Below are 26,536 nucleotides of genomic sequence, written 5' to 3'. Positions count from 1 at the left end.
ATAACAAACATTTCAAAAAGTTAAAAGGGTAGCCTGTATATATGTAATATATTTTTAATGGACTAAAAATTAAAATACTGTCTTTTCTTCTTCCAGGGGTGATTTTGCTGGCCCTTTTTCGTTTTATAAATATGCAGAATCTTTAGAAAATGCAAGATTTTTGAAATAGTTAAGTTGGTACAAGTTTTACATTAGTGATATCTCTTTGGGTCAATTTGGTTACAGTTTAAGGATTACTTTAGTTAATATTTTGGGTTATAAAATATACCTATTAATTTAAAGTGAAGGGTAAACCCGCAATGCAAAATATCAACGAGCGATTCTTCCTACAAAATTCTCAGACATACATTTTTCCCCCTTTTAACATTCTGTACAAAAATATGCTCTTTACCTACGTGTTTATGACGTTTGTTAGTATAATACCATTATAAGTTATTGATTAACTATTAGTGGCTGTTTTACTGGTGTACATGTATTTTTTGTATATTTTAATTTTAAGTATTTTGCTAACTGTTTGGGCCTAAATTAAAATAAAAGTAATTAATGTGGAAATTGTATGAACCGCACATACTCAATTTCCATATGTTACAGAATTTTGTAAGAAAAATCGCGCCGTGAGGTATTGCTTAAAGGATTAGGATTTACGTGATCAGTAAGAAATGTATTAATTTGTTAGGCCAGGATATACACTAGGTATAAACAGCAAGTTAAAGCAAAGCCAAAATTTCTAGTCAAAAGATTTTTTTACCTTTCTTCGTTTATTCAGTCTTTATCAACTATTTACAGTTACAATAATTCAACATTAATTAAATTATTTACACTGTTTATACTTTTATTTTTAGGTATAGATGTCCAAGAGAAAAGAAACTACAAAATTCGAGAGAGATAAACTTTATTTGCAAAATAAAACAGAATCACAACACAACATTAACAAATAAGCACTTTAATATAAAAAATACTGATAAAATGGAATGAGACGTAATCTTAATATCATGTTAACTACACACCCATCCAGGCATAATACTTGTGTCAAATTAACTGAAAACAAAAAATAAAACTAATTTGAAATACATGAGCACTGAAACTATAAAGGGCCGGTGACAGAATTTTTGGGGACCACTACAAAATTGAAAATTTTGGGACCCGCTATACTTTGTCCGCGGAAGTTAGCTAGCGCTCTCTCTACCAATACATATCCAAATAATAGAGACAAAAATATCAGTGGGCGCTAACCATTTTGAGTCACCAACCAATCACAAGCCGCGTCGCGAGCAGGCTCTATGAAAAAGGACCCCGGACGGGTACAAAACTAATCTGCGCAGAAGGTATCGAAAAAAAAAAACAAAGAAGTGTTATTATGAAATTCAGTACAACATTATATCATCCGTTTGGATGATATTATGGTTATTAGGATATTGGGTGTTTTAATATTGGCCATAAGCCAACTGTTTCAGGATCTTTTACAGAGGATTTAAAGCATAGGCGTAGATAAACGCTATTATTAACTACAGGCTAAATTACTGGTATTCATAGTCAAGACAGGGGCTTCTTCAGTGGACCATTTAGGCGACATTAGATAAGATAGGACTTCGTCTGAGTTGGCGTTTGCTGACGCGCGTGCGGTGCTTTTTTGGAGTGTTGTTTTTTTTTTTTTGTTAAAAGTGGACGGTTACTGGTGTTTTTTGGTGGTGGAGCTGACTGGGAAGCGCTCTAATTGGGCGCCACGCATGTGTCGGCGAGCGCCGGCACAGACGAGGTCCATACTTATATAGTTTCCCTAACTTGTAAATAACTACAAACTTGACATTGGCTAATCTGTGTAAAGCCAGACAAGAAAAAAAAAATAGATAAGATATGACACATGTCATCTGAATGGTTACCTAAAGAAGCCCCTATCTTGACTAAGAATTCCAGTATAAGACATGTGGGTACGCGCTTCCAGTGTCTGTCACCGACCCTTATTCTTTATAATCACATGACATGACGTCTAAAATGTATGAACTACCATTCGCCAGATATTGATAAATTATATTCAAAATCTAATGTGAATTTACCTGAAAAAAACCCTACCAGAGCCCGGAGTGTAAGTTTTCAAGTGAACAAATATAACATTTGGAATTGGCGTAATGCTGTTCGCACATTACGGTCGAGCCGCAGCTTTCGACCAATTTTCTACCGATTTTGAAATCACTGATCCATTGCGGTTCGTCTCGTAATGTGCGAACAGTTTGAATGTATAATTTTGAATGAATGGCTAAACGACGAGATTTGACATCTTGTGTGATTCTCTTCTCATAATATTATTACTTTTTATGTAATATGTCAATTTAAACAATTTGGAGGCCATTAAGTCTAATTTTTGATATCATGTATTTATTAATTTAAAAATTTTGATCTAGTATTACAAATTTAAAAAAAAAGAATAATAATATGAAAGTAATGTCATCTATTGCAGATTACATCCAATTAATTAGCTTTGATTGCCACCAGGTGATATTGCAATCAAGGGCTAACTTGTATCTGAATAAATAAATAAAAAAGCTTTGATTGCCATCATACCCATGAGTTTTCCTGTAAAAGTAGCACATTAGGCGGAACGCATAATTCTAGTTTTTTTTTGATAAAAATTTAAACTAAACTTTATTTAAGCTTTATTTACTATGGCTCACCGATACTACAATACGAAACCAAACACCAGCATACTTAGTAAAAACAATACCACGGACGGTAATCATATAAAATAAATAATTTTGATAACCAACATGATCAAAATACAGCAAGAAAAATTAATATAAACTTCAGATACTTAAATGTATCTGAACCTCTGAAGTTTATATTTTTTCTTGGTGTATCACTCACTACTCATATTATAAATGCAAAAGTGTTTGTTGGTTTATTGGTTTGTCTTTACACGTCGCGTAGGAGCAACGGTGAGACGTGATTTTTACATGGCTATTATAAGGACCTGGAGGTGATATAGGCTACTTTTTATACCGGAAAATCAAAAAGTTCCCACTGTATGTTCAAAAAGTAAATTAGTTAGTTTTTATCATTTATTCCTGTATTGGATTTGTCGTGGTCCTATCTATAGCTTATTCTACTCGGAACGCAGCCAAAGCCAAGATACTGCGCAACAAAAACGGTTATGTTCGGAACTGTCATAAAGATTGATTTATCAGGGAAGCTGGTCAAGCGCATACATACAACTTTTAGTTGAACAACTATTATGTTGCGGTTCATAAGTTTATAGCATAGTTGCTCCATAAAAAAATCAAAAGCTATATCGATCTGCTTTTGATTTAAAATTTGGACAAATTTCAATTAAACGCTCAATTTGTGTTGCAGTGTATTGATGTGCACAAGAATTTTGTTGTGGTTCATAAGTTTATAGGATTAGCGATCCGTAGCCAACTCGATAGTTGCTCCACAAAAAAATCAATAAGATGTATCGATCTGCTTTTGATTTAAAAGTTGGACAAATATCGATTAAACGCTCAATTAGTGTTGCAGTGTATTGATGCGCACAAGAATTTTGTTGCGGTTCATAAGTTTATAGGATTAGCGATCCGTAGCCAACTCGATAGTTGCTCCACAAAAAAATCAAAAAGCTGTATCGATCTGCTTTTGATTTAAAAGTTGGACAAATATTGATTAAACGCTTAATTTGTGTTGCAGTGTATTGATGCGCACAAGAATTTTATTGCGGTTCATAAGTTTATAGGATTAGCGATCCGTAGCCAACTCGATCGTTGCTCCACAAAAAAATCAAAAAGCTGTATCGATCTGCTTTTGATTTAAAAGTTGGACAAATATCGATTAAACGCTTAATTTGTGTTGCAGTGTATTGATGTGCACAAGAATTTTGTTGCGGTTCATAAGTTTGTAGGATTAGCGATCCGTAGCCAACTCGATCGTTGCTCCACAAAAAAATCAAAAAGCTGTATCGATCTGCTTTTGATTTAAAAGTTGGACAAATATCGATTAAACGCTTAATTTGTGTTGCAGTGTATTGATGCGCACAAGAATTTTATTGCGGTTCATAAGTTTATAGGATTAGCGATCCGTAGCCAACTCGATCGTTGCTCCACAAAAAAATCAAAAAGCTGTATCGATCTGCTTTTGATTTAAAAGTTGGACAAATATCGATTAAACGCTCAATTAGTGTTGTAGTGTATTCATGTGCACAAGACACAGAAGCGACGTTACCTGAAGGGTGGTATCTCGGGAATCTTGCCGATGTTGATGCGTTTCTTCTCCACGGGCTTGTCGTTCTGCTTGGGCGTGGTGGGCGTGCCCGTGCGCGGCGTCACGAGGCAAGACAAGCGCACGTCGTCCGAACTCGTGCCTTCCGACTGGAAACGATGCGTTTACATAATATGACCCATGAATCCATATCCATACTTAATATTATGAATGTGAAAGTGTGTCTATATGTCTTCTGTTGACGAAACGATATTTTTTTAATAGCGAATTTTGGAATACAAATCAATTTATTTTTCGGAGAATAATTTCGGCAAACTTCAGCGCAGTTCGTTACTTTGAAGTTAAATAAATTTTTCCATTTTATTGGACATTACGACTCTAGGACAATAACCCTTCGGCGGTGTTCCCACGACATGGGGTTATTCAAGGGGCGGATCAACAAATTTCTGAAAGACCGGCAACGCATTGGCTGTTCCTCATGTGCTGCTAATGTTCATGGGCAGCGATAATCACTTAACATCAGGTGACGCACCTGCTCGATTGCTCGCTATTATAATTTTTTTTTAAACTTACCAAGAGCGGCGCGTGCGCATTCTTGATGGCCTCCCGTCTCTGGAACTCTACCTTGGCCATCTCCGTGGCCAGCCAGGCCGGGATCTCCGGTATAGCAATGCGCAAGCACAGCACTATAACCAGCACTACATGCTGCAAAACAATTCGATGCCTATTAATCTTACTTAATCACACTATATAATATTATAAAGGCGAAAGTTTGCATGTGTGTATGTGTGTATGTTCGTTACTCTATCACAAAAAACTACAGGACGGATTTGGCTGAAATTTGGAATGGAGATAGATTATACCCTGGATTAACAAATAGATTTTTATTTCGGAAAATCAAAGAGTTCCCACGGGATTTTGAAAAACCTAAATCCACGCGGACATAGTCGCGGGTATCAGCCAGTATATTAATATAAACTAGCTGATGCTCGCAACTTCCTTTCAACACTTCCTCTATCGATTAGCAAACAAGCTACCACAACTAGCTAGCTAATTAGCTATTAGAACATCGAGGGAGTTACATGAAAATATAAAATGAGCCTTACCTCCAACGCAACAATGACGAGTATCGTCTGCGCGGGCGTCGCGTCGGGCAACAATCTATGTACGGGGCCCGACAGCCCAATGAGAGCGCAGTTCACCAACACCGCCACCGCCACCATAGCCTCCATCGCATGCTGTACAGAAAAGTGATAATCTGTAATTCTTGACGAGCAAATGTCTTAATGTTTTTTATGGGTCTCAATTTGGTCATTTTTAGGGTTCCATACCCGAATGGGACCCTATTACTAAGCCTCCGCTGTCCGTTTGTTCGTCTGTCTGTCAGCGAGCTGTAGCGACCTCTCATGAATCGTAATAGTTGGAGAGTTGAAATTCTCACAGAATGTGTATTTTTTTGCCGGTATAACAACAAATAATAAAAATTTAAAAATGGCCGCCGTAAAAATTTAAAAAAAAATGTTTTTTCTTCTAAGAAGGATTCCGACTCGCACTTAACCTATTTCTGCGAAGTGATACGGTTTCTTTTTGTTCATTATCACATTTACATATTATAGCCTGGTGCATTTTGTATCTTCTATCTTACTCGTCAACGAGAACGGATTTAAGACGCTATGGAATGATATCATTGAGTTACAGGTACCGGCAGTAAATATTGCACATCAAACTTTAGAAAGAGATTTCTGCTTCGTAGAGCGTCGTCTCTGTCACTCATATCTATGTTACGTTTCGTCGGTCTCAATGACAGAGACAACGCTCTACGAAACCGTTATCTCTTTCTAAAGGTCTATGTGCAATATTTTCTGCCGTATACTGTATCTATTTCACACTTACCTGCCAACTGCCAATACTGCTGACCCTCTCTCCAAAAGGCCTCTGCGCCACGTGACATAGTTTGAAAGCATCCGCACGCACTTCGCACGCGTTGTTTAACAACGCGCAAAGCGCCGCGAGCGGAAACGCGGCGGAGAATAACACCACGTGGCCCAGTTGAGTTAACATCTCGAGGTATTCCGCAAACGTTCCATCGTACTGGAACGAAATTATTGAGTGTTTAAGTATTTAAGTCTAATCACACTAATTATAAAGGCGAAAGTTTGTGTGTATATAGTATATGTGTGTGTATGTATGTGTGTGTGTGTATGTTTGTTATTCTTCCACGCAAAAATACGAGACGGATTTGGCTGAGAATGAGAAAACATTATACCCTGGATAAACACATAGGCTACTTTTTATCCCCGAAAATCAAAGAGTTCTCACGGGATTTTAAAATACCTATATCCACGCGAAAGAAGTCTCGGGCATCAGCTAGTATTCATATAAAAAGCTTGTCCTTTGTCTCACTTTACTTGCCTGGAAGAGATCGCTAGGTAGCGGAAAAGGCCGCCAAATTGTACCTGCCTATGTTTTTGTTTTATTTTGTATGTGTTTTTTTGTACTAATTTTGTGGTGTGCAATAAAAGTACATTCATTCATATACCATTTACTGGTAAAAATATTATAACTATTTAGTTTAATTCAATATAAAGTACTGATAAACCACTGGTGGTGACTATTATTATCCAAAATCCCCAACACTTAAAAATACTAAAAGCAAAAAGAATTTAGATTAGAAGATAAATACAAACCAACCTTAAACAACTGCGACTCTAGTTCGGCCTGGTGTATGACCTTCTGTCCGACGAGGGAGTCCGAGTTTCGTCGGTCGTCTTTGTCCGTCCCGCCGTTTATGAGCATTTCCGGCGCATCTCCGGATGAAGATGTCTTCTTTTCGAACCCATCTGTGAGCTGCGCTGCTGTTGGTACTTGAAAACAAGATAGTTCTTCTTACATTTTGTATCATCATCTTTACCAACCCATTGCTGTTTCACTACTGAGCACGGGTCTCCTCTCAGAAAGAGAAGAGAACGCGGAAGATTATATATACACACAAAAAAATCGGCCAAGCAGACGGACAGACAGACAAACAGACATTGAAGTGATCCTATAAGGGTTCCTTTTTTCTTTTTGAGGTATGGGACCCTAAAAACGATTATTTTTCAATCGTTTTGTTGCACATGTTTAGGCATATTTATATAATGTTGAGTATTTATATCCATTTTTAATATTATAAATGTGAAAGTGTGTCTGTCTGTCTGTTACTTTTTCACGACCCATCCGCTTTACAGCTAAAGAGACAGCTTGCATCGAGATACAGACATAGACTACTTTTTATCCCACGGTATTTTTAAAAACTTAATTTAAGAACATCATAATAGTGCAAGATTAAGAACTGGCTTTCCTACATAGTTGGATTTTATAAAGAAAATTTTCTAAAACCAACATCGTCACTTACTACGAAGTGGGGTGTTAATGATTAAAAAAATCAAACTCAAAAACTCACCTTTGCTAGGACTGATCGCACCAAACACGTCGAAGCAAATTTTGGCCAGCCTCAAATTTTCAATTAGATATGGCAATGCAGATTCTTTGACGTTCCCAATAATCTGTCTGGTTATTAGCAACACGGCTAATTGCTGAAAATATTATTGAATATTATAGTTTAAAAGGCATTGTTGCTGATTCTGATCGCAAAAAAAATTTAGATTATTCGCATCTTTTTCTTACCAATGTAATATGAAAAAGACAGACCTACTTTAGGTGCTAGTCTTAAGCGCAGTTGTTTAAAATAAAGTAAAAAGTTAAATATTCTTTATTTAACACCAAAACATAGAAATATACATTTATAATATTTTTTAACAATTATACAAAAAAAAATACCTAAGGCACTTAGTGCGCTATGTCTCTTATGGGTTGCACATATCTAAATAACGAAACTCAAAAAGTGTTACCTCTTTTAACTTATCCATATCCTGTAGATAGAACGCAATGTAGAACAAACTCATAAATGAGTTGACGAATTGAAACTGAAATTGAAAAGAGATTTTTGAAAACTTTTATCCATCGCCTTCAGTGTTCTTACATCGAAAGCATTCTACTTGTGAAGATGGGTGTCCACTTTTTTCGTGAACCTGTATTCTGTATTTGAGAAGTTAGAATCTCAGATACATACAGTACCCAGGAGGAAATGTTGTACATCGACCTTTAGAAAGAGCGAGCCGTTTCGTAGAGCGTTGTCTCTGTCGTTGAGACCAACAAACGTCACATAGGAATGAGTGATAGAGACAACGCTCTACGAAGTCGAAAGATCTTTCTAAAAGTCGATATATAATATTTCTTGACGGCTACTGTGCAGATTTGTAAACATAGTGGATACCCAGCTCAAAAGTACACGTTCAAAAGGATTTTGTCTATCCTATCACAAAAAGTACGTTAAAAATTCGTAGTTTTTTAATAAAAAAACCCTTGTAAAAGTGTACCTTGGGGTTATTGAGTCAATCATGACAGCAAATAAAGTAAATAGTAAATAGTGATGTGAATGGGTGAAGTGACAATATTTGACTGTATGTGGATCATGAACAGATATGATTGAAATGCTTTAGCACAATTTATTATTGATTACTTACGTAATCAGTATGAGTAGTAATCAGTACAAAATAATTCACTTTTTTTTTTGAGTAAGTATAACTAAATGGATTTTAGATGATGTGTAACAATTTTAATGAACTCAATAAATTATTTCAGGGGTTATTTTTAATATTACATATTATGCGCATATTACAATTTTAGTTTGCAATCAAAACTAAGACAAAATGATTAACACAGTATTATGTAAAAATGGAAACTCTATGGTTGACCGCACTTTGGATGCGAATTTGTATCGTACGTAAACGTTTCATACGTTCATACTGGTCGTACGAAATGAGTGCGCACATTGATTCACGTTTTTTTCCGTCAAATAAGCAGTGTCATGATATGCAATATCGTTTCTGTGAAATCTTTGGTGCGTGGTAAATAATCTGTATCTTCAAGACCATTCTCTTCTAATCCCATTTCAAACCCAGAATTTTTCTATCAATGTTAATGTTCAACGCACGAAAGTGCGTTTAAAAACCTATCAAGTTCGATTTGTTTTCGGACATTGGAACTACACGCACGTATAAGTACGACTAGCTCGCAACCAGTCTGTGCGCTTACAAAGTATTTGGAAGATCGAACTTCGCACGAGTCATCCCGCGAAAATGCATCCAAAGTGTGGTGGGGCTAAAATGCAAAACAAGAATTATTTTCCAATTTCAAGCAAATAAATTAAAACGCGGCAACATGCCAGAAAAGTCATTACTTCTCAGTCATGCAAGAGATTTAATAGTCTGTGCAATTTTCGGCAAACGCTGTGTTCGTTAATAAGAGTTTACATTCAAACTCTTTAGTTATTAACCTCTTTTTAGTCTAGCAAAAGCGTGATTAAACTTTTCTAGTATTTTTAGTACTGCATTAGTCTTTCAGCTTTTCAAATACAAACCAATGCTATTTTGAGAATCAGATGGTTTTCATACTTTGTCTCGAGTCGATAGTTTTCTGTAGTTTTTAATTGGATGGAGTTGGTGTTACCATTACAAAAAATAGTAGGTTTTTTCCGTGTCCATTCCAGATTGGTAAGCGGTAAAGAGAAAATAATATGCGCTATAGTATTATACCACTACCTACTAATAATAATTCGATAGTACTACTATAGTCTAAGACTGATAGCACATTACAGCACGCACCGAATGAGTCAACTATCTACCACCCGCTATCAACGCATTTTTTAGTAAATAATGTTCTCCTCAAATGGAGGAGACCTGCATGCTTAAGAGTTCTTCATAATATTCTCAAAGGTGAAGTCACACTTGGCCAGTGTGGAGGCCTAAACCCTGCCAATTCTGAGAGGAAATCTGTGTTTTCAAGTGAGGCAGTGATGGATTAATATTATGATGATAATAAAGTCAGTCAACAAGATTTAAGGGTGCTAAGAACCTATGTAAATGTAGCATTTAATAGTGTAAAAGTGTGTGCAATATGAAACACAGAAACACTGTCCTAGCTACTAGATTCTCGATGGGACGGTCATCTGACACGACCGGAGAGAGTACAAGCACAGGATCAACAGTTTTGCCTGCTCTCCGAGGAAGGAGGATGTTTAACGTCAACTTCCCAAGTTCGGACTACTACTGAGAATTTGTCAACAGAATAACGACAATTTTTGTATTTTCTTTAGGCCGGAACCCAGAACCTTATGATTTGCAGCCGAATAAGCTAGTCAATAGACCAACGAGGCATTTATAGATTGCGAGTAACATACTAGTCACATTTTGAGTAACGAAAAAGGAATTTCTTACGGCGCGTGCGGTTGGTTTTGGCTGTAATGCGCAACCAGCATAAATTAACTTTTGCTAAATTTAAAAATATATTTATATTACACAACTATTTAGAATTTTAGACTAAATAATTATATTACTTCTAAAGTAAAATGTGCTATGGAATATTTATCTAAATAGAGTCTAAAAGAAAAGGGTTGACGCATGCAAAAATTCAAAACTTTTCTATACGCAAGTGTTATTTTGTAAGTGTTGCTAGTAAAAATAATCCACACAACACACTCGGTCCTAAATTACAGTGTAGCCTTACAGTGTGGAAAAACGAAAAATCGATATAGTTTTTCGTATTATGGCAATTATTGTCAGTTTATTTTTAATTTACTTGTATTTTCCTGCATAACCATTATATTACAAGTAATTTAAGAAGTAACCACTATATAAAACAAAGAAAGTGGGGAAGGGGCTTTCAATGCTTGCAAGAAATAGGGAAGATTTCTAAAGGAACGAAAGGGATTTCATTAATAATTTTTGTAACTGTATTTTGATACAAAAACAGTATATTCAAAGCCAATTAAAGGGTGCAAACGATTTATAATTATTTTAGAATAAGGGAACATTGTATTTAGATATCTTATAAATCAGAACTTTTTGCTATATATCTGCAAAAAATCTATGTGTCTAGAAACATACATCTTAATAAGTTCTCTACTAATTTTTAATTACCATAATAAATCATTGACAACAACCTGTCAAATTAACAATTGACAGTCAAAGAGTATGATGGTATCTATTTTGAATAAATGACTTTTGTTTGATTTGACTAAACCTTTCTTGTATTTGTCCTTAAAATTATGGTAATTAGAAAGTAGTCTGGTATAAGTGCCAATGATACACATAGTACCGCGATAGATAAAAGTCATGTCAAATACCTTTGTCGTTAAGCCACCTCGCGATCCGCGCATACACCTCCTCTTCAACCGCGATCAATATCGCCAAAAACGCGCGCGGTATCCAACTGAAATAGAATATCGTTTCCTCCCACCAGTCCTGAAAGTTAAGATACAATAGTGTTAAATTTCGACAATAAACTAAATAACTTCAAACAAAACTGTAAAAATTTAAATCTTAGTTAAATTTCGAGAAATGTTATTACACGCGACGTCGCGGGCTGTTTTAACACCCCACTTTTAATCATTTCTCCCTGAGCCTGAAGAATAGCAGAGGTGTCTAATAAAGTTACCTGTGAGGTAAACGCGAGCCCCGCGACCGTCAGACACAACAAAATAAGGGGCAGGGATGCGCGACGTCACCACACGCGACGTCGCGGCTGACGTCACCTCGCTTATACCCATTTCGCCCTGAGCCTGAAGTATAGTAGTAGGTACCCAGTAATGTTACCTGTGTCCGTAGCAAGGCGAAGGTTGCGAGCCCTGCGACCGCTAGACACAGCAACATAAGGGGCAAAGACACGCAGTGTCGCCACACGCGACGTCGCCACGCCGCGTATTGCGGCTCGGGCCGGCCCGTCACTTCGCTTATACCCATTTCGCCCTGAAAACCACACTACTCTATACTTCTGAACGAGTCAAACATATTAAATCTTATTAAAATACGTTATCCATACTTCCATAGAAAGTATATGTGTCTGTCTGCTGAATTTTTACGGTCCCATCCGCTTAACCGATTTTGACGTTTGGTACAAAGATCCCGGGGAAGGATACAAGCTCCTTTCCATCCCGGAAAATCAAAGAGTACTACGCGAAGAAACCGAAACTTAGGCGAACGAAGTCGTGGACGTCATCAAGTTTTAAGTTATTCGTTTTCATTAAAATAAAAAGAAATATAATATCTACCTGAAATAACGGTCGAGGCTCCACCAACAGTTCATCCCTCTGATCTAAAGTACCCCATCTATACGCCAAAACATTTGAGTATCTAGAAAGAGAAACAATAGTAAAGATTTACATTTAGTTAAAAAAGGGATGACCAAATAAAAATAAAAAAATATTGTTGAAACAAGTAAACAAATGTGAAAGTGAAAAACCACCTTTACTTTTACCTTTTCCACGTCTCCAAATAAACACATGCCCAAAGAACGTTAAATAATGAAAACAGCACATAGGCTATGTCCTTCCAGTAATCGTTTGCTGTTCCCAGCCATACCTGTGCATAAAATAAGAATAAAAATAAAAAAAAATCTTGAGTATTCAAGCGATATTAAATAGGCTGTTTAAAAAGAAGATTTTTTTGAGTTCTATTTTGCTTCATTATTTTTTTATCAAGTTAATTTAGTGACAAAATTCATTAATTAGGTCTCAAAAGGAGTTTACCCAAAATACAAATCCAACAACGGCCGGCACCGTTAGCGACTGTGTGTAGTGCCCGAGCCAAGCGAAGTACATTGCTATTTTTACACCGAAATATTCACTTATCTCATCTGGAAATAGAAAGAGAATCCTCTAAGTTATAACTTGAATTGGATTAAAAAATCACACCTCTATAGCTCAACTACGTTCGTTACTTTATAGCTGAACTTGCTTTTGACCGCGACTTCGTCCGCGTGAACTAAGTACACAAATTTCGACCCTCTATGTTTTCGTCCTTAGGGTCGAATTTTCAAAAATCATTTCTTGGCGGATTTAATAGAGGAGAATGAGGCATATTAGTTATATAATACATAAGTAGCAAAAAACGATAGCAATTATTATGATTTTCTAATGAAATGACTTACCCAATGGCTGTGGTGTGAAGAGCGTCTTGACCCATTTCTTTCGTAAATTCTCCAAAGCTGTCCGCTCGTGTAGTGGGAACATATTTGCCACTACACCTCGACTTACGCACGCCGGAACTGAAAATATTTCAGTATTGCTGCAGATTCAGTTGTGCACTATCTCTAAAATAAATTGACAGCTTCAAATCTAATACTAACCTTTAACGCAGGGATGCCTAATCACTAACCTTTAACGCAGGGATGCCTATTCACTCTTGACTTAAAGGCGCCCATATTAAAAGTGGAGGGGAAGACTGATGTCGGAAGGGCGTGCCATAATCCATATCCTAGCGGATCCTACGTATGGATGCAGACTTTGACGATACGAAAGGTGGTGAGGGAACCAGATCAAAAAAATTTTGGGCACACTCTCCGAAATATATCCTGTAGAACAATGATGGACGGGCAACCTTAACAAGGTAGCGAAAAGTGGGTGGATGAGGAAGGCGGAGGACAGTGTGTGGTGGCGCGCTCTCGGCAAGGCCTATGTCCAGCAAAAAGGCTGATTGATTGAATATAAAAAATAAAGTTGAAAACTAAAACCCGACTGCAATCGTCTTAATAATCATTTTTTGTCGCTTGGTATATTTAATGTTGTTCTTCATTTATATTCATGAGCTCAAAATTTTCTCCTCTTTCATTTGACATCACACTCGATACAATAGCAAAAAATTTTTTTGGAGACGTTTGATGTAACTTCAATTTTTTGTATAAAATATAGCTTATGTCACCCGGACCTTTACGCCGAATCAATTGACACCTCATTCATCAAAATCGGTCCAGTAGTTTCGACACTACGGTGGAACATACATAATCTGGATACAAACATACATACATACATAGACTGCTAAAATCATAACCCTTCCTTTTGGCTTTGCCGCAGTCGGGTAAAAATAATGATTAGCTTACCAATACTCTGTCCGGGGCGCAGAGTAAGCGCGGGTTCCAGAGCGTGCTCGTCCCCGGGCTCGGCGCGTGCTGACTCGAGCACGTGCTTTACCAGCGCACCTCGTTCCTGCGAATTGAGTAGTTCTGCTGCTGATGAGCCCTGGTAAAAATAAAACAGTTTGTCATTTTCTTTTTTGGTCTAGTACATTCATGCCGAAGAGACGTGATAGCCTAGCGGTAAAGACGTCCGCCTCCTACTCTGAAAGTCGGGGGTTCTATCCCAGGCACACACATCTAACTTTACGGTTAACTTTGCAATTAAATATCATTTGCTTTAACGGTGAAGGAAAACATCTTGAGGAAACCTGCATACCTGAGAGTTCTCTATAATGTTCTCAAAGGTGGGTGAAGTCTACGAATCCGCACTTGGCGAGCGTGGTACACTATGGCCGTACCCTTTTCGTTCTAGGAGACCCGTTTTCAGTAGTGAGCCGTTGTTGATCATGATGATGCTCACACTATTTTTAGTAAGCTTCGACAACCCTCGTGGTGTATAGTGATAAACACTATAATCTAACGAATAGGAAGTTCTGGGTTCTATTCCGATTAAGGCCGTCCTGTAGGACGGCCTTAATCGGCCACTAAGGTGTACCTTAGCGGCTGTGTCAGAAACGTGGAACAAGTAAAGAAAGGCTTACGTAAACACGTGCGTTGCAAAGTGTCATTTAGCAGTTAGCTATGAGAAACGTGTTCAATTCCGTATACAGAATACCCAATTTAAACTTTGAATGGTAGAATGGCACGAAACTAAAATCAATAGTTAGGTACTAACACAATCATATTTCGCCAATTTTATCTCTAAACATGGTAGGTACCTAATTTGCACCCAGTTATGACAAAATGTATCAACCCATAAGTTGTCAAATTATAAAATCAAAAAATTCATACTGAAGCAGCAATTTACCTAAATACATCAAAGCTCTGTAGTTTGTAGGTATATAACAACAACCTAACAACGCCTATCAACAGTCCCAAAGATAAAAATGATTAAGCACATCGGATTTTACTAATGGAAGCTATAAGCTGTAAATAAAATGCTCACCCTATAAATATCCCACATTTTATACCAAGAACGAATGTCTGATTGTAGTGGAATCTCAAATATGGGTAAAGTTGAATAATTCATGCTTCATATGGGTATCTTATGGAAGCAGCATGACTCTATAAAACTGTATTCTGAATTAAATATCTTGCTAACGGCATCCATTGTTCAAACATTTTTTCAGCACCATCGTTTTTTTCTTACCCGCCATATTGGATTTATCATGACGTCATTTTGTCTGTCAGGGACACCTCTTTTAAATAAATCTTACAAGTGTTAAAATTAAATTAAAACAGCAAGTGTTACATATGAAAAGATTTTCATATGATTTTTTTTTGTATGATTTCATATGGTCCATCTCTAGCTTATACTCTCCCGTTATAGTCAAAAGTCTAGAGGTAAAGGATTGCTTATAAATATGCTTGCCATCACGCCGTTTTACCGTCTTGGAAGCCCTTGCCTAGTACCTACGCGAAAGGTCATAAATAACTATTTATTTCAGTTAATACGAAAGCCTCATAGATTTCAACATTTTCGACCGTTCGTAAGAATGCTAGTTTATTAATGGATTCCAAATGTATTCTGCAGGCTATGAGGGTGAAATATTAGGGACGACGCGACGTAGAGGGCATTTTGGTTAGCACGCAACTCAACAATTTTCAGGTCGAACGCAAATAAATAGTACCTACCTATTTTAGGAAACTATCGTAGGTACTCAGTTACCTATCATCATCATCAATTATCATCAAACGATTGCCGGCCCACTACTGAGCACAGGTCTCTTCTCAGACTGAGAAGGATTTAGGCCATAGACCACCACGCTGGCCAAGTGCGGATTGGCAGACTTCACACAACTTCGAGAACATAGACAAGCATGCAGGTTTCGTCACGATGTTTTCCTTCACCGTTGAACCATCACTCGTTGAAAAATGTTACTCGTTTACAATTTACATCGTAGCTACTTATCTCTACCTAGGATATAACAAAGTCGCTACCCGCCTTCCCGTTGTCTGTCCATCTGTCTGTACGCTTAGATCTTTTAAACTAAGTAACGGATTTTAATGCGGTTTTCATCAATAGATAGAGTGATTCAAGAGGAAGGATTATACGTCTATAGTTTTGTGTTCTTTTGAAACTAGACGGTAACTGTTCAAGATGTCGGAAGAAATCAAGCCGACTGAGAGCTTTCATCGAAAATGCTCTTTGTTTTGAAACATAACAAAAGTAGATGATGCCTGCCACTTCGTCCGCGTGGATTTAGGTTCCTAAAAAAACCCGTGAGAACTCTTCGATTTTCCGGGATAAAAGTTAGCCTATTGCCCTCCCCGGCATGTAAACTAACTCAGTACCATCAAAATCGGTTAAACTGTTGGACCGTGAAAAGCTAACAAACAAACAGACAAACGGATAGACAGACAGACCACGCTTTCGCATTTATAATAATAATATGGTATGGATAACCACACTGACACCACATTGGTATCTTCATTGTACCCGTGCAAAACCGGGGCGGGGCGCTAGTAAAATATAAAGTTGGAGGAATTCGAATTTTAGGTACGCCCCTTGGAAACAATGCGGAGATCTTGACCTGAGAAGGTCTCGACTCGAGTCGGCGATTTCGTTGATGAATTTCTTCCACTTCAAATATCGAAGGACGGATTTAGCGCTCCCTTGAGTCGTGTAATGGTTGTATTATTATCGATCGAATTGAAATTAGGCAGAAAATGCCTAGAATCTTGTGAGACTCAGCAAGAAGTGCTTAGAATTTGGTTTCGTTCAGAACTTTTTGGATAACCAAATTAATATCAATAGGCTATTTATGCGAGGCTAGAGAAATAAGAAAAATGTAACTATGTGGGTTTTTAAATAAATAAATAAAAGTTTATTTAGGTAGTTATTTACAGTTCCATCCGATTGACCAACTTTGAGATTTGGTACAGAGATAAATAACTAGCTTGAATCTCAGACACGGACAAATTATGCTACTTTTTGTCACGGAAAATCACAAAATTCCCACTGAATTTTTGAAAAATCTAAATCCATGCGGACGAAGTTGCTGCCGTTATCTGTATAAAACGAGGTTACAAAATGTCTACCTATACCTAAATTCGAACTACAGGCACAGTATTTAGCGAGACACTAATTAACAACGGTATTCAGTGAGGGCATGTCAAAACACTCCAAGCTTTTGAGGGCAACATTTTATATGCGGCCTTGTAACTAGTCGCTGCACTATACAAAACACTAATATAGGTTAGACAAACAACTTTTGAAAGTCAGTTTTAGCTTTCTTCGCGTGACGAAATACTGTATGAAGAAAGCTGAAATATCATCAGAAGTGGGATTAGCATTGTCAGCATCCTTTATTTTTACCCGACTGTCGAAGCCCAAAGAAGGGTTATACGTTTGACCTGTATGATCCGTTTCTATGTCCGCTCGTAACTACTCAACGGCAAAGCCCATTTTAATAAACGATACGTCATTATATTTGTCTTGATGGCGCGAATGTCACTGGGTACCTACATAAAATTTTCAAAAAATGAAAATGACGAATTTTATACGCTTTAATGTGCGGGCTGAAAGAAATGTAGTGCAAACCTCAGTCGTGGTTTTTTGAGAACTTTTAAAATTACTTGTTCAAAAAACTTTACATTAGTTTAATCTTCAACCGAAGAGTTTTATTTGTACGTATGTTGTCATTCTGTCGAGATTGGTAACTGAATTTTCAACTACTTTTATCTAAAATCTACTTCTCTCTATCTACTTTTTTCTAAATTTTGGGCTGGAAAGCCTGGTCTGGTGATGGTCAGGAAACATCAATAAACTTACCCTTTGAAAGCAATGCATGTCCCGTACGGTAAATTCCTTGTACCCTCCACCAAATTCTGGCTTCAGCAACATCGGTAGGTGGATCTCTTCTGCAGTTTGTAAGAGACTGTTGGCGAAAATATATTGAAGTACATATTACAATGTTCTGTGAAATAGAGTATACTGCTAGTCGGTTGCGTAAAAACTGCGTGAGTCATTATTACAATCTCAATTGTTGTAATTGGCTGAATGTATGGTATTCAATACGCCAATAGTGAGCAAGCTTCTACCAATCAGAGGTGATTGCGATCGCGACATTGTAGCTGTCATTTTACTGCAATTGAACCGCTGCACTGGTGCAAACAAAAGAGGAAGATCAATTAGCTACCATTTTGGGACTAGTTAGTTGTTTGTGTTTAACATGCCTATAATTTTATCAATTTTTAGGATTCCGTACCGAAAGGGTAAAAACGGAGCCCTATTAATGTCACTCTGCGGTCTGTCGGTCCGTATACAATGAACCCTTCCGACTCACACTCGACCGGGGTTTCTCTTTACTATATTTGACGTCAAGTTGAAATTGTAGTTAAAGAATTTATTCTCAAAAGAAATTATACTTTAGAGAAATTTAGTTTAGAGATTGTGTACAAATCGATCAGCATCATATCCTAATCTGATCAGAGGAAGCAGCAAGGGCGAAATGTATATGAAGAACTCACACATCGTCATCAGCAGTGATGTAGAAGGCTGCGCACTGCGAGGACGCGTGTTGACGCACGCACACGCGCAGCCGCGGCCGACTCCCGCGCAGCTTCTGCAGCAGCCATAGCAGCATGCTGTCTGGCAGGCCTACGACCAGACAATCATCATGTCTGTAGTCTAGTGTAGAAAAATGATGCAGAAAACGACCCAGAGCAGGCTCAGCATTCAAAGGACCGCTAGCCTACTTATAACTGGAGCTATGTGCGGCCTTGGATGCCATATTCAACTTACCGCACATTCACTTGGAAACGGAGGCGAAAGTCAGTATTTACAGGATCATGGTCCAAGGGGAGATGAACTGGTTTTCCCGGGCAATGAGAACGCTACAGGACTCAGTGCTCGAGATACGTTTTAGGGATGCCTTCTGACTCTTTGACTCCAAAATAACATTTTCAGAGATTCTACTCTGTAGAGATTACTGATAGGGATGACTGGTTGAAAATCAAATCACTTGGAAGTTGGGCAGCTTCAAGTGGTTTACCGATAGTTCCAAGTCAAGTAGTGACGTAGGCTAAGGAATCTATAGAGAAACCCAGGACCGATCTTTATCGCAGCCTGGGGACTTACGCCACCATATTACAGGCAAAGGTTCACGCCATAATCGATTGTGCGGAAGACCTACTGCATGGCAACTACGACAACAAAACTCTATACCCAAGCGGCTCTCTCAGCTCTATCCTCTGAAATCCTCTTCACTTTTGAAGTGACATTTATTTGCTTAAAACGCACGTAGCTGAGTCAGAGTTTTGAATATTACGCCCACGTCTTAACCTCTAAAGTCTAGACAATCACGGCTTAAAATAGCCCACACTATGGCTATTCGCTTTTACTCTTATTCAAGGTCAAACAAAATAAGATATTAGTAGAAAATAATAACAAAACACAACAAAAAGTTAGCCTCAATTTGTCTTCCCTATCTTTTTGCTGCATTCGTCGTGAAATGGCAAAGTTAAATAAGCGTTCACGTGCCAAATTGCCTTGCCAACTTCTACTTGGTCTGATTTATAAGCAACCCTTTTTTGTGATATACAGAGGCACTGTAGTTAGAGAAAATTCGAGAATCTATTGGTTTGATCATGATTTTAGAATCTACTAGTGATCTTGCACAAGTAGGTAGCTTACTGCTTGAGATGAACTATTCCACTATCATACATCGTTTTCATGATAGGGTGATTATTTGCATCGTAATTTATAATAATTATCATTGTACAGAATGTATTCACAAAATGAATGATTCGATGATGAAGTATTATGGTGGTGAAGATAGTGATGATTATGACGATGATCAATAATTAAATTAATATAAAAATCATTCTGTTGTCCCTTCATTCAGCTTCACATAGTCAACCTTTGTTAACAATTTTCTTGGTGGTTCTGGCTTCCTGATTTACTAAAATAATCCATAGGGTAGGACAGACTGGTATGGAAAAGGGGTGCTCAGATTTAGCTCTGGGCCATATACGATTTTGCCTGCAGACATGATTCAAGAGCACTTTTAACTGAAATGAAAAGATTGTATGGAACAGGGGTGCTCAGATTTATTGAATTATTTAATTTAGTTCTAGGCCACATATGATTTTGACAGCAACCTTATTCAAAAGCACTTTTGACTGAAATTCCAAACAAAAGAATACTTACGGCAACATATATAACAATTATTTTGTAGTTTTAGCTTCTCTTTTACACATGCTGTGGTCATTTCAAGAAGGTTGCAATCACATTTATGCAATGTACTATTACTCATCTAACTTTAAGATCAATGATTGTTACCAGTTTAACAACCCAAATTAAAAAAAACCAAAAAAACTTGTATAAGGCTTAAAATAAGCTTACTTACCTTTTGGAAATATGAGGACAACATCTGTCTGCTGTGTGGGCGTGGAGTGTAGCAGCAATCGTCTTGGGTGCATCAGGTGAGCTCCCAGCTGACCTGCCATTGGAAGACGTCTTCGCAGCTCCCTGCCAGCTAGAATGATAATGATTTGAGCTAATATTATAGAGAGAGAAATAATAATGACTGGCTCACTATTTTATGGTTCCGTAAATAATTTTGTGAATAACCATTATGTTTATGTCACAGCTTATAAACTACTTTTTGAATTGTAGTTTTGTTTTTGAGATAGACCCTGTCACAAAAATTCTCTAGAACTGGCAACATTGATGAGCCCCATTTCTTTCATTTATTTAAAGATAAGATAAAAAATATATTCGTACTTTAACTCAACGAACTCAAGACAATAATACCGCACATGCTTGAAAAATAATTTAATTGAATTTTTAATCCAATATTGGGTTTTGGGTCAACTTTCTACATCACATACCAAAGTTACAGGTTTGTAACTCATTACAAGTTACAGCACTACTCAATACTATGAGCTAGAGACCTGTGGCACGCGGACAGAGATTACACATATACATCACAATGCAGAGTGACATTAATAGGGCTCCGTTGTACGCTTTGGGCTGTGTAGAACCCAAAAAATGGAGTGTGAAGCGTACAGCTATCAGCTAATTTATTTTATTTAGGCAGGCATTAAAAGTACAATATCTAAAAAAGTCAAATAGTACATGCAGGTACCTACTTAGTAAGTATTAAGATTTAAGAAAGAATTGCTTAACTATTTTAAGTGAAATTAGACAAACAAAATATGTTCAGTTTGTAAATGTTATTCAAATGGTGAAATGAAGTTGAATTTTTACTATCTGTAAGTAATAAAATGTAAAAGCCTAAAAAAGATGTTATGTTACATCAGTGAAGTAATCGATTCAAATCAAGGTCAAGGAATAATTTAAAGAGCATTAAAAGTACATATAACATAGTTTGTAAACAAAAGTTGTTACACTGAATAATTTGTACACAAATCCTACAGATTTAGTACAAAGTATTTGACGACTTTATTAGTTTTAGGGCTTATGAATTGTAAAAACGAGTCTTTATATACCATAAAGATCCATTTAACTGATAAAAATATAGCCTTTAACTATAAATATATTGTTTAAGCAACTCACCACTGTCCAATTTATCCTTCGCAAATTCAGCAAAAGATTTGTGCTCGTGTGGCGTTGAATGGGAGCTGCTCTCGTGCTCCTCCTTCTCATGATTACCGATACCCATATTATCACCCTCCATTGCGAATATTCAAAAAAGACGGAACAATGAACCGCGCACGAATTCCTTCGGCAAGCTTACATCATCGATCACAATAGAAACTGCAACTACGCACCGATACAAAAAACAACTCTACACTAAATACTGCACCCGATAGCTGATTGTAAGTTCATTATGAATTTCGAATTTTAATACACAATTGGTTAATTATTTTAATAAATATTTTTACAAATTACTGCGACAAACAAATCAAACAATCATCTGTCATTTTCATTTCAAAATTGATTTTTGGCCGCCATTTTAAAATGTTACCAAGGTAAAAAATATTTTTATAATTTTTTTTAGATTACAAATGCAACCCGTAACTTTACAACTCGTTTAAATTATCCCTTAAGGGCCTCATTTACATCATGACGATCCATTGCATGCCTTTTATTTGCGAAATGATTGGTCGTAACGACCAATCATTTACTCTTGTTTGAAACGCAACAATAAAGACATGCCCGAATAATTCAAATACTGCAAAATGAAAAACAAACTTCTTTTTCTTACATATGTGGTGGCAACTTTGATTCGCCACAGAATGGAAAAAGAAAACTTAGAATATACCTAGCGAAATAATATTCACATGACAAAAATCGAATCGTTGATAGCAAGAAGCCATACACTGACTATTCATCGTATGGATTTTTACTACATTGTGAAGCGAGACAAAAATTATAAAATAAATAAAATAATTGATTGTCTTATTGTTACGAGAAGTTCAGTTACGAGTTTCTCTGCCACCATTATCAACCAATCCACGCGTAGTGAGTAGTGGGTCCATTTCCTTGCGTCAATTTAGTCCATACGTCAAAAAATTATAAATGTCAAATTCAATTCGTCCGTCGAGAATTTGGCAAGAGAAGAAAGAAGTTGATCGGTGGTCGGTGGTCAATTTTGTCTCTCTTCGTAGTGTTTTAATTTCGATTTGTGTGTTTCACGCAAATAATTGAGGTGAGAAAATACTGTAATTTCGTTTTTGTATTAATTTTATGTGAGATTCATCAAAGGAATTGTAGGTAAGCCCTCGTAAGAAAAAACCAAAACATCGAAATTTCGTTTCCTGTGACCTTTGTTTCTGATTAAAAATTGAATTATAGTTGTTCAGTTCAGATCCCAAATCTATAGTGTTGAATTCTCTAATCATTAGTATTTTAAATTATGCATGGTTTCGTATGTATTGAGTCAACAATGTTTTTTACGCAGTTAGATTTTTATTTAGCCTACTTTCTATAAAACAGCTGTTACGTCGTCACGCCTTTATATTGTAAGCTAACTGATAAACAGCTGATTTTTCGTCTTGTTTTGATGTTCTCGTGGAAAGAAATAATACATTCGTTTGTGTGTATTGCTATCCGAACATAATTTGTTACGCCCCTAATTACTGAGCTGTAATTATTATTCAAAGTACTTACTTATTTACTTAATTAAAAAGAATTTAATTGAGAACTATAAAGCAGTGGTTGCGCATCGCCTATTAATTAAAATAATTATTTATTTTAGTGATTGTAACTTAGTAAGAATTTGTTTGATCTGTACTAAAAAAAAAAAACATTTTTATGAGTATAGAATTCGAAAAACTGCCATAGCCCTTCCCAATAGCTTGCTTCCATCTTAGATTTCTCATAACTTTATTAAAATAAATATATTTTTATGTTTAGTACGGGCTCAATGAAAACTGTTATACTCGTCCAGGCCGCTTTTACCTTAGACTGCTCATAACTTACCACCAGGTTCAGCTTGTATTCCAGTTGAAAATAAATGAAGAAGATTGCAAAGGAGTGTTTGTTTTGTTGGCAGATGTCGGCGGGATGGGGCAGTCTGCCTCTCCTCCCGCTCAGATGCGTGCTGGATCATCTGAGCACGGAGGATGCGCTCGCGGCACTGTCCACCTGTCGCCACTGGCGGAGCGCAGTCTTGTTATACGAAGGACGAAAGTAAGACATCCTTATATTATAACACTTCTGAGAGCAGTAATAGCCTTGTGGTTAAGGCATCAGCTATTCAGAAGAACGACAGTTCAATCCTGGGTATGAATATTTAACTTGTCAGAGTTATATGTGTGTTTTAAGCAGTAAAGTGTTACTTTAACAGTAAAGGGAAATGCGTGAAGAAACCTGCACATCTGAGCTGAGAGTTCTCCGTAATGTTCTCAAAGGTATTTGAACTCTGCCATTTTGCACTGGACTAGCGTGGTGAACTGTGGCCTAAACACTGCTAATTATGAGAAGAAACTCATGCTCAGTAGTGGGCCAGTGAAGAGTTGATCGTGATGATAATGATGATAACAGTTATTGGAGCTAATGTAATTGCACACTATCTCAATAAAGTAAAAATTTAATATTGTTACCTATCCTTTTGCTTACAAGCCTGTTATTTTAAAACCTGAATTTTTCGGTAGTCATAAAGCTTATTATTGCACTGGTCAACACCATTATGCAATTAATAAAAGAACATTTAGATATTTTTTTTTGCTTTCGCACACATCAAAATTCAGCAGTTTCTAGCTTACAATAATTTACATAATAAAATTAAGATGATTAACACACAGAGAAAGTGCTATACCAGAAATATAATTTTTTTTCTCTCATTTAGAGAGCTGGGTCACTAGATTTTTAATTAATTTAATCCAATTATCTTTTCACTAAAAAACCTTTTGCATTTTGATTATATGACAGTCCACAAACAAAATGTTTGTCAATTCCTCGCCTGTTTCACAACTTTCTTAAGTTCATTACACAGTACCATATTATAACTTTTAAAGGTCAGCTAAGAAGCCTTAAGAAAGTATTCATCAATTTCTCAACTCTTTGTTTTTATGGTACCTATATCATTCTCCAAATCTTTAACTATACGCCATGCAAAAAATCCCGTCGATCTTTTGCTCCGTTGCGACGTGATTGAAGGACAAACCAATAAACCAACTAACAAACACACTTTCGCATTTATCATATGGATGGATGGATAGACAGCGATATGACATACAAGTGTATCTTTTTCCATCAGAGAGACACTGAAGCTACGAGTGAAGCATCTAGAGAAGAACCTCTTTGTGACTCGGTTGTTCAGGAGGTACACAAGGAAACTGCACATTTACATCGACAACTGCGGGGAGGACCTGGATAATTTCATGAACTATGTCCTACCACAGTGAGTGCAACTGTCTATCTATCTTCTTTCTTCTATTCTGGCCGTTGCTAGTTACCACCCTACCGGCAAAGCCGTGCCGTCAAGCGATTTAGCGTTCCAGTACGATACCGTGTAGAATCTAAAGGAGTATGGGTTTAAAAAACTGCCATACCCCTTCCAGGTTAGCCCGCTTCCATCTTAGACTGCATCATCACTTACCACCAGGTGATATTGCAGTCAAGGGCTAACTTGTATCTGAATAAAGAAAATTGTCACAATATTTATGTCTGGGAATGTAGACATAGATTAGATAAATCTGACTTGGAGTCACAGATATAACACTGTTGTTAGTGTTATAATATTCGATGACGTCAATGTAAAAACTGGTCAAGTGCGTATCAGGACACGTATAAGCTATAGGGTTCCGTAGATATACTTGCTAAAAACTTTTTCATGTTAGGAGATTCTCGAAAATTTTAAAATTAAAATATGTTGCTGTGTAGGAACAATACGTTTCTATATCTGTTTTAAATCATCTTTACAGCTATTATAGTTTCTTTTTAAATAGCTTTGACACAGACAGCAGGCCGCGCTCACTATGCATGCGTTTTCGTACGAAATTCGGCCGTGCGAACACGTACGAAAAGGCACATACGATCCCTATCCTTAACTAGTGTGGGAGCGCTACACTGGATGCAAAGTCGTACACATATGAGTCAGTCGTACCCAGTCTGAGCGCTCGTGAATACTTTTTATTTTATTTTATTTGTACCAAAAAATATAAAGGTTAAAAAAATGGACAAGGAAGCACTAATCTTTATTAGAGATCTCTCTCTACCAGTGACCCTCGGCAGTAGGAGAAGTTATAAAAGAAGAATAGGTACAACAAAAATAGTAGGCAGGACTTATGTAAATGCTTAAATAAAATATAATAAGTAATATAATATATATTACAGTAAATTTATGTAAACATATTTTAATATACTTGAAAGATCGGGATCGTTCGTGCTTTTTCGTACGTGCTCGCACGACTGAAATTCGTACGAAAACGCATGTGAGCGTTGCCTAAGGGTTCCTCGTTGTACTGACGAACCCTATATATTATTCTAAGGAAGCAAAAATAAGTCTAGTCTCAGTAACTCAATACGGAATAGGTAGAGATACTGCTACCTTTCGCTGCCTTGACATTTCCGGAATCCGAATACTTGAGATACCGTATCGAAGGTACCAGTTACCGGCAGCTGTTTATGTTTATGAGTTTGTAATAAAATGTCGCAATGCTACTTTCGTATTTCGGAGAATGAACTTTGAATTTGTACTGGAACTTGCCTGCTATGTAGATACCTAAACGGACTAGTGAAGGCAAACATAAAGCGCACTACACACCTAGGGAGTGGAGTGGAGAAAAAAGGGAGTAAAATGTTTTC

The 26,536-nt window shown here is 36.9% G+C and overlaps 2 protein-coding genes across 4 annotated transcripts in view; one reads left to right on the top strand and one right to left on the bottom strand.

Moving 5' to 3' along the window:
• The window catches only part of LOC123865638 (anoctamin-8-like), a 31,408-nt gene extending 9,170 nt beyond the window's left edge, over positions 1–22,238 (bottom strand). For 2 of the 3 annotated variants that reach the window (XM_045906800.1, XM_045906801.1), the window contains exons 1-19: positions 21,839–22,238; positions 20,667–20,795; positions 18,787–18,916; positions 18,089–18,194; positions 14,179–14,317; positions 13,231–13,347; positions 12,830–12,936; positions 12,559–12,662; positions 12,353–12,434; positions 11,898–12,050; positions 11,429–11,546; positions 9,665–9,720; positions 8,094–8,168; positions 7,646–7,778; positions 6,895–7,067; positions 6,097–6,294; positions 5,310–5,441; positions 4,777–4,908; positions 4,207–4,352 (exon numbers count right to left, since the gene is read on the bottom strand). In XM_045906800.1, the coding sequence (XP_045762756.1) occupies positions 4,207–4,352; positions 4,777–4,908; positions 5,310–5,441; positions 6,097–6,294; positions 6,895–7,067; positions 7,646–7,778; positions 8,094–8,168; positions 9,665–9,720; positions 11,429–11,546; positions 11,898–12,050; positions 12,353–12,434; positions 12,559–12,662; positions 12,830–12,936; positions 13,231–13,347; positions 14,179–14,317; positions 18,089–18,194; positions 18,787–18,916; positions 20,667–20,795; positions 21,839–21,959 (2,351 nt within the window). In that variant the 5' untranslated portion in view covers positions 21,960–22,238. Of the gene's footprint in view, positions 1–2,054; positions 2,067–4,206; positions 4,353–4,776; positions 4,909–5,309; positions 5,442–6,096; positions 6,295–6,894; positions 7,068–7,645; positions 7,779–8,093; positions 8,169–9,664; positions 9,721–11,428; positions 11,547–11,897; positions 12,051–12,352; positions 12,435–12,558; positions 12,663–12,829; positions 12,937–13,230; positions 13,348–14,178; positions 14,318–18,088; positions 18,195–18,786; positions 18,917–20,666; positions 20,796–21,838 lie in introns of all 3 variants that reach the window. The other variant, XM_045906798.1, reaches the window with a different exon arrangement.
• A 582-nt stretch (positions 22,239–22,820) lies between these two features.
• The window catches only part of LOC123865639, a 33,029-nt gene continuing 29,313 nt past the window's right edge, over positions 22,821–26,536 (top strand). The window contains exons 1-3 of the mRNA XM_045906802.1: positions 22,821–22,934; positions 23,781–23,917; positions 24,987–25,130. Of these exons, the coding sequence (XP_045762758.1) occupies positions 23,781–23,917; positions 24,987–25,130 (281 nt within the window). The 5' untranslated portion in view covers positions 22,821–22,934. The remainder of the gene's footprint in view (positions 22,935–23,780; positions 23,918–24,986; positions 25,131–26,536) is intronic.

The sequence above is a fragment of the Maniola jurtina genome, chromosome 5 (assembly GCF_905333055.1).
Source record: "Maniola jurtina chromosome 5, ilManJurt1.1, whole genome shotgun sequence".
NCBI lineage: Eukaryota > Metazoa > Arthropoda > Insecta > Lepidoptera > Nymphalidae > Maniola > Maniola jurtina.
Note: the sequence above shows the minus strand (reverse complement) of the source record. Positions and strands in the feature narration are given on the sequence as shown.